This window comes from Pectinophora gossypiella, chromosome 1, assembly GCF_024362695.1.
Source record: "Pectinophora gossypiella chromosome 1, ilPecGoss1.1, whole genome shotgun sequence".
NCBI lineage: Eukaryota > Metazoa > Arthropoda > Insecta > Lepidoptera > Gelechiidae > Pectinophora > Pectinophora gossypiella.
In genome coordinates, this window is record NC_065404.1 from 5,788,197 (window position 1) to 5,801,303 (window position 13,107).

At 38.6% G+C, this 13,107-nt stretch overlaps 1 protein-coding gene across 1 annotated transcript; it reads left to right on the top strand.

Moving 5' to 3' along the window:
* The first annotated feature begins 1,400 nt into the window (after positions 1-1,400).
* On the top strand, positions 1,401-5,237 carry LOC126367026 (uncharacterized). The gene is made up of 2 exons (XM_050010396.1): positions 1,401-2,403; positions 4,849-5,237. Exons 1-2 carry the CDS (start codon positions 1,401-1,403, stop codon positions 5,235-5,237), a joined length of 1,392 nt encoding a protein of 463 aa, XP_049866353.1.
* Positions 5,238-13,107: the final 7,870 nt, after the last annotated feature.

Genomic DNA, 13,107 nt, shown 5'->3' on the forward strand with positions numbered 1-13,107 from the left:
TTTATGAGTTGACATTGAGATTTAACAAAATAAAAGATGTTTTAGATGACTTTGATAAAATTCAATCACAAATAGAATCGTTAGACAGCAATGAGGATATTCAATTAATTGAAAGACAAGAAATTGAAAATAGATTTTATAGTCTTATAGCACAATCTCAAGATTTACTCCAAACATTTGAAAGTTCATCTAAGTCTAATAATACTTCTCAGACAAACTCTCATGGCAACACCGTTAAGTTGCCACCTTTGAAGATTCCTTCCTTCAACGGAGACCCAAACAAATGGTTGGAATTTAGAGACATGTATTTGTCTCTTATTCACAACAATGATACAATTGATGACATCAGTAAGTTTCATTATTTGAAATCTTATTTGGAAGGTTCGGCAAAGGCTGTCATAAATTCAGTTTCCATTTCTTCTTCGAACTACAACATTGCATGGTCGCTCCTTTGCGACAGATATGATAATAAGCGTCTTTTAATTAATGAGCATATTAAATGTTTATTTTCCATTCAACCTTTGAGCAAAGAATCCGATAAGGGGCTTCGTGACTTGATCGATGCAATTTCCAAAAACTTGAGTGCATTAGCTTCATTAGGAGAACCTACTACACAGTGGGACACTCTCATCATTTACATGGCCTCATCAAAATTGGACCCAGTAACTTCTAGAAGTTGGGAGGAGTTCAGGGGAACATTAAAACAACCAGATTTAGCAAATTTCTTTGATTTTCTTCGTCAACGTGCCACTGTTTTGGAAACAATGCATGCCAGTACAATTGTAAAATCTGAAAACCGTCAAACATTTGTAAAACCAAAATCTTTTATTGCTTCATCGCCGCCTGAGCTCACCTCCTTCAGTAGCAAATGCTTGGCCTGTAATAAAGAGCATAAATTATATGAATGCGATCAGTTTAAATCATTACCTGTTGATGAGAGAATTAAAAAGGTTTTTCAGTGGCGATTGTGTAGCAATTGTCTTCGTAGCGGCCACAGGTCTTACCAGTGCAATCTTGGTGGCTGCCGCATCTGCAAAGGAAAGCACAATACAGTGTTACATAAATCCTTTGTACATCATGCACAAAAACAAACACCTAACAAACAAGGTAGTGAAAATAATGGAGCATCTTTAGTAGGTAGTAATACTCACCTCACTCCAACGTCTAATACCCAGTCGTCGTCTTCTTCTTCAGCATCTTCTTCTGCTGCCACGCCCAGTACATCAGCTGCGAATCCTTCTTGTGTCATCAGTATGTCTGCTGTCTCCTCGAACCAGGCTCTTCTGTCTACGGCTTTGGTGAAGGTGACAAACAATGACGAAACTTATACATTGAGAGCTTTGCTGGATAGTGGTAGTCAGTCGTCTTTTATAACCGATGCGGCTATGGCTAAAATCGGTATGACTAAAGTGAAAAGTAACATTCAATCCATCTCTGGCCTAAGCAATGCCGTCGTCAATATAAATGAACACTGCAATATTGTTGTTCAGTCTTCTTATTCGTCTTTCAAGGCGCCTGTCAAATGCTTCGTTCTTCCTATTATTACAGACAGGCTTCCTCATGCGGAAATTCATGTTCACGACTTGAATATTCCGAGCGACATTCAACTAGCTGACCCGAAGTTCTACCAGCCTTCTGACATTGATCTCCTCTTGGGAGCCGACATCTTCTGGGACGTGCTTGGTTCAGCTAGAATAAAATTGGGAAAAAATAAACCCATTCTTCAGGAAACCTTATTAGGGTGGATAGTTGCTGGCTCTATGGCGGGTAAACATTGTGACACGCCACAGCCACAGCGTACATTGTTTAGTAAAGATATTCATCAGCAACTTAGTAAATTCTGGGAACTCGAGGAAGTACCCAAGGACAACATTCCTTCATTTTATGATCATCCTTGCGAAAAGATCTTCAACGAAACAACTTACCGCGATGACGATGGGCGATTTTGTGTCCAAATACCTCTTCATGAATCGCCAGACGTCCTCGGTGAATCATACCACATCGCAGAAAAGAGACTTTACCAAATGGAAAAGAAGATGAGCAAAAATCCCGACCTACGTGTGGAGTACAATAAATTCCTGCGAGAGTATGAAAGCCTAGGACATATGACTGAGGTCGCAGCGCCATCTCGCGGTTGTTTCCTGCCACATCATGCTGTAACGAGGGAGAGCAGCGAGACCACTAAACTTCGAGTGGTGTTCGACGCCTCGGCCGAGACCACAACAGGTACATCTTTCAACGACATACAACATGTCGGCCCTGTCGTACAGGACGACTTGTTTTCCATCTTGCTACGGTTTAGACAACATCGATATGTCGTTTCGGCCGACGTGGAGAAAATGTACCGGCAAGTGTTGGTACATCCCGAGCAGCGCCCCCTGCAGATGATTTTGTGGCGTGCAAGTGAGCATCTTCCTATTAAAATATTTCAGCTTAATACCGTCACATATGGTACGGCTTCAGCGCCCTTTCTGAGCACAAGATGTTTATTGCAATTAGCCAAAGAATGTTCCGACGACAAAATATCAGAATTAATTCGATCAGACTTCTATGTAGATGACTTTCTTTCAGGCTGTGACTCGGAGAAGGAGCTGATGCACAACATAAATAAGGTGACCGAAATTCTTCATTCTGCGTGCTTCCCATTGCGGAAGTTTCGTACAAATGCTCCTTGTAATTTCATAAATAATCAGAGTTCTTTCATACCAAAAGATTTAGATTTATCTTCGCAATCCAGTGCACTAGGCCTCAAGTGGGACCCGGTCGCTGACGTCTTTACATTTCCTACTAATGTGGAATGTCCTTCTGTTGCTACAAAGAGAACTATTTTATCAAATTCTGCTAAGTTGTTCGACCCTCTCGGCTTATTAAGTCCATGTACCATCATACCAAAAATAATTCTTCAGAATTTATGGCTTGAGAAACATGATTGGGACGATCAAATTCCTTCTAATATAGAGAAAATGTGGTTAACCTTTGTTTCAGGTCTAAATGATCTTTCTTCTCTTCAAGTTCCTAGGTGGGTCCTCAGCGCAGATCCTTCTAGCATAGAACTTCACGCGTTCAGCGATGCGTCTCAAAACGCATACGCAGCGTGCGTTTATTTACGCTCAGTAGATAACACAGGAAAGGTAGTAACTAATTTACTTTGTGCAAAGACTAAGGTCTCTCCTGTGAAACCTCAAACAATTCCTCGCTTAGAGTTATGCGGAGCGCTTCTAGCTGCTCGTCTATCCGCGAAAGTACTAAAGGCTCTAAGATTAAACATTGACAAGAAATTTTATTGGTGCGATTCATCTGTGGTCCTAGGTTGGCTATCTTCTCAGGCTCGCGATTTGAAAACTTTCGTGTCAAATCGAGTCGCTGAAATTCAAGAGCTGACATCTTCATCAGACTGGAGGCATATTCCGGGAATACACAATCCTGCAGATCTAGCCTCGAGAGGTCTAGACCCTAAGCTTATTCATGAAGCTCATCTTTGGTGGCACGGACCTACCTTTCTCTCAAAAGATATGTCGGAATGGCCACAGCAGGAGCTTGTATTACCATCGGAACTTCCTGAAATAAAAACTTATACTAAGGGCCCTATTCTTAAAACTAATCTTAAAACTAAAACATGCACTAATACTAAAAAGCAATCTACAACTAAAACACTAACTACTACTACTTTAACTACAAGCATGAAAAATAGATATCCTTCCAGTTTAGTGAGGTTCGAGCGATACTCGAAGCTGACTACCCTGCAAAGAAGCCTGGCTTACGTTCTACGTTTTACATCTAAACTAAGAGGTACTTACATAAATACAGGTCATCTATCTACTGAAGAGTTACAAGAATCTCTAAACTACTTAATAAAACAACATCAAATTGAATGCTTCTCTACGGAAATTAATTTATTAAGTAATAACAAATGCTTACCTTCTAAATCTCGCTTACTGTCGTTGAGACCCTTTCTAGATGAACACGGCATCCTTCGTGTGGGTGGCCGTATTCAGCAGGCATCTGAAAATTATGAAAAGAAACATCCTATATTATTAGAGTCAAAACATCATTTTACAAATTTATTATTCGCTCACGAGCACAAAAGGCTATTGCATTGTGGTCCACAGCTACTTCTAACAAATTTGAGGCAAACTTATTGGCCTATTGCAGGCAGACGGCTAGCTAGAAGCACCGTCAATAGCTGTAGACTATGCACAATCATAAAAGCAAAAAATGTAAATCCCATCATGGGAAACTTACCTGGTTGTAGAGTTACTCCCAACTTACCATTTTCTATTTCAGGCGTTGATTTTGCTGGTCCCTTTCCGATCCGAGACCGCCGAGGTCGCGGTTGTAAAATTATTAAAAGCTACTTATGTCTTTTTGTTTGCTTCTCGACACGAGCTCTACATTTGGAGATTGCATCTGATCTTAGCACTGAAGTCTTCTTGTTATGTTTAAAGCGTTTTATCTCGCGCAGGGGAAAGCCTACCGAGATTCATTGTGATAACGGTCGCAATTTCGTGGGAGCAAACAATGATCTTAAACAATTTTTAGAGTCATGTAATGAATCAATCTCATCTTTCGGTGCCGACGAAGGGATCAAATTCAAGTTTTCGCCGGCTTACTCCCCCCACTTCGGTGGGCTTTGGGAGGCTGGTGTCAAATCAGCAAAGTACCACCTGACTAGAATCATAGGAAACAATCATCTTACTTACGAAGAGTTGTCGACATTATTCGTGCAGGTCGAAGCAATTTTAAATTCGCGTCCCTTAACACCTCTTTCATCGGATCCAACCGACCTGTATCCATTGACTCCCGGGCACTTCCTGATCGGTCGACCTCTTACCTCGCTTCCGTCACCAGCTCTATTGGACGTCAACCCTAATCGTCTGAACTGCTACCAACGAATAGAGCAAATGAAGAACCACTTCTGGAATAGATGGCGTCACGAATTCCTCTGCGAGCTACAGCAAAGAGCGAAGTGGCGCATCAATAAAGGCGAACTATTGCCGGGAGACATGGTCATCCTTAAAGAAGCTAACTTGCCTCCATTGAAATGGAAGATGGGGCGAATTCATCAACTCTACCCAGGAAAGGATGGGATCGCGCGAGTCGTAGATGTTATGACTTCAAAGGGCATCGTACGTCGTGCTGTTGTCAACCTCTGTCCTCTACCCGTGACTGCTGATGGTGAAGCATGTCCTCGAGCTACTACGGTCGTCGAGAGGGGGGAAGATGTTGGCGCTCAATGAAACGAGCGTGCCGTTTGCGGCGAGCGCGCTGTGATTGTCAATAGAGTTTGACAGATAAAAAAAAATACTATTTCTTCATCTTGTGACGTCGACGCATCTTTTTTTGTTTTAAACTTTTTATCCAACTTCTTTTGTTATTTAAACATCTTCATTAGTAAAATTACATCTTTAAATCGAACAACAAGCATCTTTATTGAAAAGTACCCGAAAAACCCACTGGAGCAGATCGGCTACAACAAAAGTATTTTATTGTACCTGAATAGTTGGTTAGACATCTCGTTGGCGGTATTCGATGCAGCAAAGGCGGTAATAGAAAGAAACCGCAATTTATGTGGCGGTAATAGAGGAAAGTGAGTTTTCGGACATAAAATTATTTTTTATCCAAAATATTCACTCAAAATTAAAAATTCTTGATGTATTTAGCAGAAGACAGTCATAACATTACAAATAAAATAAATAAGCTGCACTAGCAAATACAGAAGTACTTAATTTTTGAGAGGTAATCAGAGCATAGCTTAACCTGGCGGTAATAGGAGCGTTTACCTTATGGTTTAAAAGAAAGGAGTTCCTAATTGAGATAGGGTCCTTAGTCTGAGTACGAAACATTTTCGGGTACCTATTTATTAAAATGATTCGAAATCAGAAGATAACGAATAAATTGTCATGTAATTACACTAAAGAAGTATTAAGGATTCGCATCATTTAACTTGGCTCACTGGTCCACTTAATTTTAAAGCGTTTTGGGTTGAAAAATCCTCGAAGAGATGCATTAGGGGGAGATTCATCAATCTTAAAAGTTGTAATCTTCACTTCACCGCTCCGACCGAGCACGCGTTCCGGACTTCCCTTTATGATAACTTTTAATGAGGGACAACTTTGTTAATGCATGAGTGAGACACGTTTCTACGGATTTTTGTAAGAAATGGTAACTTACTAAACTTTTTCACGCTGTTGCACATTTATAACGAAGTAAAATCTTTTGCTTCTGTGGTCAACGAAGTGTTTCCTCGATTTGGACTGCATTTAGAACTTCATTGCGATCAAAGCCGTAACTTTAAACCCCTAATTTTTCAGCAAGCTTGCAAAATTTTGGGGATTCTCAAGACTCGAACCACAGTCGAATGGAATGGTAGAATGATTGAGTGATACGTGAACGGTAGTACTTACCTATAATACGCCAGGTGATCAGAGCAGAGCTGTAAGTATTTAGAAGACAAATTGCAGCCACTTTTGATACACAGTCCTCGGATGAATTGGTACAATACTTACAACTACGAGTATTATTTATTGAGCAAAAATGACACCCAAAACTGTATGATAGACATTATCACCATCATCAGCCCATTGCAGTCCACTGCTGGATACGTATAGGCCTCTCCCAAGGCGCGCCACAAAGCAGTATCCTCGAGGGAAACGCAGTGTGGGTCGACCACTGGCAAGATGGCGGGACGCCCTGCAAACAATGGCTGGAAACGCCTGAATACGTATAATGGACCACTGGAGAAAAAAAGAGAAGGAAAAAGCTACATTGAAGCAATTAATCTATAAAGCAGTCAATCATTCAATCTATATAACAATTTGGCATTTGTGCATATAAAAGTAAAAGTGCGCAATGTCAACAAATCTTAAGAGCTCCTTAAATTCATTTCATGAAGACTAAGCCTAGGCCTACTTGTATGGAACCGTGGAATCCATAATTTAGCGTCCTTCAAATGTCTCATGTCTAGTTAGAATTGGGAGCTGCCTTGTGTCAGTGTACTGCATAGTCTTAAGGGAAGTCATAAATAATTACCTTAGAGGCTGCGCCAGCTCAAAGACCACGGACAGTCTGACGAGGGTAAGATCCAAACTTTAATTACACAAGCTAATACCACCCTTATTCCCGGCGCCTACCGTGCATAAATCAGTGCTGTCAGAGTTACAGACATTAGAATAATTTAGCGGTGACAATTGAATGTAATTTATAAGAGTTCATTTTAAAAGGTCGGGAGGAAGAGCCGCGTGTTCCGCTTATTGTCATAATTGTAATTACATTTCTGTATTGTTAAGTAGGTAAGGCACGTGCCCGCTACATCGGAAGAAGAAAAGACGGAGCGTCGGGATTTCTTCATTCAAATCCGCACCGGAGGTTTCTATGACAACTCGTAGCAATACGAAAAAGCTGACTCTCCATTACGGTTACCTTAATGTGTAAGTACGTAAGTAGTTGTGCAATAAATGTACTATCGAACTTCGAATAAGTGGGAGCGCCTACCAGCTTCACACGAATTCAATACTTAATATTTTTTATATAATAAAACCGCGTTTAGCGTTTGAGCTGCGGTGTTGGCGAAGGATGGAGGGTATACATAAGCTGGACTGAAATGGTGTCAAATGAAAAAGTGCTGGAAAGAGTTGAAGAAAAGAGAACCATATTGAAGACTATAGAGAAAAGGCGAGGAAATATGATTGGCCACCTGATACGACACGATTCATTTATAACAAACATCATAGAAGGAAAAATTGAAGGGAAGAGAGGAAGGGGTAGACCTAGGAGAACATTTGTGAAACAGATAAAAGAGAAGATGCAGGTCGTGTCGTATCAGGAGGTGAAGGTTTTGGCGAGAAGAAGAGAGGAATGGCGATTACTCCACCGACAAGAGCGCAGCTCTTAAATAAAGAGAGAGAAAGATAATAAAAACAAGCAAAACATAGTCAAATGTCGTGGTAGTCGTCGAGCTTTTTTAAAACTAAACTTAACCTATACGTCTGATCGACGGAGCTCTACAATAGAATCTGAACTTATTACTAACTTAATTAAAAAGGTAGCCTCGTATTGCGTAGGCGGTTCGTTCCCAGAACATCAACCGTTACTGAGTTGCACATCCTGTTTTTGTTATTGTTACAAATTCTTTAGGTATGACAAAGTGCTGACAACAGTCTACGCATTAAGAGGAGACAACAATGTTAGGTCCTCTACCTTGTATGGGGCACATAACTCCTCCCCCGTTAAGATCGAAGCCATCGGAGGGTTGATTACCCGACTGAGGGCTGCGATACCGTAAGTATATAATTTTAATTTTATAGAGTATATAAATGAAAAGGATTATAACTATGGTTATATAAATGATTACAGTTCCTACACTTATACTATGTGTGTTTATACCACTTTCACTAATGTTCCCAGTTTCATCATATTTACTGGCAAAATGTTCCAACTTTGATAACTCTGTTTCGTCCAAGTTATAAGTTTTTCTTTCAGGTAAAGGGGCAGGAACTGGTATCTCTGGAAATTCGACGATTGGCCGCTTGCTGAAATGCACTGGATCGCCTAAGGTTTCAAATGGCTGCAGGACTATGTTGTTAATCTTAGCTCTGCATTCATCATCCAGGATAAGTATATATGTACCACATAATCTTTCTATTGTTTCTTCTGAATTACACATTTTTGTTAACAAGATTGTAGTTTTACTGTAGAGAATCCATTGATTATCCTCAATTGGTTCTATTTTTGGTTTTCCCGTTTTTGCTACAACAGGAATACAGGAGCTGATGTTGGTGGAGAGCTTCATCAAGGCGTCGATACAAGAGTCCTTGATTGTGGACTGCAGTACATCCTTCTTGCACAGGAACATTTCTTTGTCGATCTCCTTGCAGGGTGTAGAGAGCGACACAGTTTTCAACCCTTTCGCTAATAGGTAGGGATTTTTAGGAATTATAAAAACAGTTTGATTAAAGGAATTGGTAACAGGTAAGGGAATTACTTTGTAGTACGTATACATATCTCGGTCGACAAGTGGCACTTCCAATACGAATGTTATCTGATTTTGCTTTGAATAAGCCTTAATTTCTATACACTGTTCTAATTTAGATAAATTTTCTAAGTTAACTTCATACATTAATTATTGATTTCGAAACTTTAATTAGTATTTCCAACAATTCCTCAGTCTCTATCAATGATTGATGTAGAGTTCTTAATTTACTGAATGCAATAGCATTTTCAACCTCATCTATTGTGATATAGAGCATCTGAAAATTGTGTAGAAACAAGTTATAAGCATTAATTAATTTCGTATCGGTGAAAGCCTTTTTTGTGTCATTAAATTGTTTACGGATTTCCCCGAGGATCTTATCTATTTGAATTACAGCATTATTTGCAGAGATTGAAACGTTTACAAGTGATTTTACTGTTTCGGCAATTAGGGTGACCCTTTTGTTTAACACACCCTGGTTATTTTGGATATCACTAATCCATTTATCATATTTTACGGCGTCATCATTATCCAGATTACCTGTTAGCATTTTAACTAATGATCCTAGAGGGTTTATGATTCCTCGTTTAATACGTTTAATTGGAACGAATTGTTTAAATTTTTCAATGGTGCAATTCATTATGTGATCGGTTGAGTTTTTATATTAGATACTTCATGACTTAAGTTTTGATTAGAGAAGTGTAGAGCAACATGTCGATTCAAATTGGCATAACGATTTATATTAAATTCCAAATCTTGATGTATTAAATTTAGATTTAAAACCTTTAAGATGGTCCATTTGTTGTGGCTGATGGCCGCTTGTCCTTGCTTGATAGGGAGTATACCAGGATTCTTTTTAATCTTCTGGAGTTGCAGGCCCTGGATCACGATGGCTTGGGCCAGCAGTAGGGCTACGAACCTGTGGAGGACGTCTAATATCTTTAACTGGAACTGTAGTATCACGACCTTGGGTACTAATGGGTACTACATTTCTACTAATTTCACCTGTAATTTTTGCTTTTTGGTATCTATTTTTATCTTTACTTCTTCTGGTATTGGTTCCTGTTATGAAGATTTCATCTCCTTCTTCTAAGGGGAACTCTTTTCGCCTCCATGTTTAGTTTGAATTTTCTTTTTGCCATGAATAATTTTATCGGTTAAGAATTTATAAAGGTATTTAGTTCTTTTAACATGATCTCTAACTAATTTTTGTGTGTATTCTTTACAGAAATCTACATTGAATGTACTGGATGCGGAAGTATGTCCGAATACTACCTCAAATGGTGTTAGACCAGTAGTTGAATGTATACTTTGATTATATGACATCACGGCGTATGTCATAACAGATGCGGCGTCCGTTATCTTTTGTTCATACTTAGCGATTCGATATATCTCTAAGATTGTAGAGTGGAATCGCTCTATAAGACCCATAGAGTTAGGATTGTGTGGGGTTCCTATATGAAGTTCAATTTTGTAAAACTGTAACGTTTCCTTGAGAAGGATATTATTAAATTCTGTACCTGGATCTGAACTGATTTTATTTGGAACACCATAAACGGAGAAATATTTAATTAGGGCTCGTGCTACTTCTGGAGTGGATTTACTTGAGATTTCAAGAGCTTGTCCTAATTTACTAAATGCATCGATAATTGTTAAAAAGGTTTTTCCTTCAATTGTGAAAATGTCAATGAATAATTCCTCGAAAGGTTTGTTTTGAGTCTGCGTTAATTGGAGTTCAGGTTTAAAAGGTTTTCTGTCATACTTTGTTTTTTTACAGATTTCGCAGGCGTTGATTATACTAGAGACAGTTACTTCCATGTTTGGCCAATAGTAATTACGTTTTAATTTCATTACGGTTTCTCTAATTCCTCTATGACAGGTTTTTCCATTATGATATCTTATCACAATTTCGCGTTGTTCATTTTCATTCTCTACGTAAACCACTCTTTTTGTACATTCATAGAATTTTACTGTTCCTTTCCGAAATAGTTGTATAACTGCTTTAATGAATTGTGCTCGAAGGGCGTTATTTTCAAAATAGATGTAGTATTTCTTTTTCGGGTTAATATATTCTAATAAGAATTTTTTAATTAAACCAAAATTGTCCGTGGGCAAATGTACTTCCCACACGTTTTGTTTGTCACGGGAAAGATCTTTGACACAAGTTTGTTGTCTGTTCCAGGTATATATTAATAATTGATTTGGTTTCGTATCTATAGCTTCTTGTAAAATGGGTATACCTTCAGTATCAATATCTCGGGCGGAATGAGCTGTTTCTAAGCTAGAGTTAGCTGTTGCAGTGCTTTCAGATGGAGATATTATTGGAAACTCCGATTCAAGCTCATATCTTCCGATTGAAGGAATACTTGCGGTTTCCTCTGAGTCAGATATCACTATAGGCGTGTCTTCATTATTTCGCTGTCTTTGTTCCCTTTTGTCCAGGTTCACTTTCATAGAGATATCATCATCTAGAGCATTTAATTTTATACGCGATAGAGCATCTGCGTTACTGTTTTGTTTTCCCTTTTTATATATTATGTCAAAATTATATGCCGCTAAACATAATTTCCAACGTGTTAGTTTACTGTTAGGTTCCTTTATTGAGTTTAACCAGGCTAAAGGACGATGGTCGGTATAAATGGTAAACCTTTTACCATATAAGTATGGACGAAAGTGTTTAACTGCCCATACTATTCCTAAAAGCTCTTTTTCTATTGTACTGTAGCGTGTTTCGGCTGCGTTAAGTGTACGGCTGGCATACGCTACTGGCTTTTCGTTTCCAATTGGACCTTGTGATAGGACGGCTCCGAGTGCAACATTCGAGGCGTCCGTTGTTAATATAAACGGTTTTGAAAAGTCGGGAAATTGCAAAAGAGGTGCATTAATTAGTAATTCTTTACATTTTTCGAAAGCGGTTATATATTCATTGTTTAAGACAATCTTTTTCCCTTTTTTTAGACATTTTGTCATTGGTTGAGTTATTTTGGAGAAGTCCTTAATAAATTTTCTGTAGTAACCTACAAGTCCAAGAAAGCTTTTGATTTCGGTTGTTGTTTTAGGGATGGGAAAATTCATTACGGCTTGAATTTTGTCATCATTTGGTTTTAATCCGTTTTTCGTAATTTGATGTCCTAAATATAGCACTTCTTTTTTTAAAAATTCGCATTTGTCTAAGGTTGCTTTTAAATTTGTTTCTCTCAGTCTGTCGAAAACTTTTCGTAAACTATTGATATGTTCTTGCAAACTACTTGAGTATACTATGATGTCATCTAAATACACTAGACAATGGATTCCTTGTAGTCCTTGTAATACATTGTCCATGGTTCTTTGAAAGGTTGCAGGGGCTGTTTTCAGGCCAAAGGGCATTCGTTGAAATTCATAATGTCCAGACGATGTGGTAAAAGCTGTTTTTTGTTGATCCGATTTATCAACTTCAATCTGGTGATAACCACTTGCTAAATCTATGGTGCTAAAATATGTGGCTCTTCCTAATTTGTCGAAAAGGTCGGTGATATTTGGTAATGGATACTTGTCATCGGTGGTAATCTCATTGAGTCTTCTATAATCGATTACCATGCGGAATTTTTGTTCTCCCGAAGCATCCATTTTTTTAGGTACCAGATGTACGGGTGCACTCCAAGGTGAGTGTGATTTTCGAATTATATCATCTTTTATCAATTTGGTTACTTGGTTTTCTATTTCATTATTTTCAGTTTGTGAGTGACGATATGGTTTTATATAAATTGGGTTTTCATTTTGGGTTCTAATTTTATGTTTTACTTGATTTGTGAATGATAAAGGTAAGTGCTCGGAATAAAAGATGTCACGGTATTGGTAACATAGTTTAGAGATAGCGTCACGTTCCTCTTTATTTGTGTGATCTAATCGAAGTTTGTTAAGATTGTCAATTAACACTTGGTCAATTGTTTGGTGACTGATGTCCGACAATTTGTTGATGTTACATTCATTAATTGGAATTGATTCGGTTTGTAATGGTAATGTAAATGTTATCGCTACTTTGTCAGTAGAAGCGTTTTGGATTACTGTGTAGGCGAAGTGATTATTACACTTAACCATAGCGCTGGGCATTCTCACACCTGAGCCAAAGTCTATAAAGTTTACAATCGCTTCACCGTTTC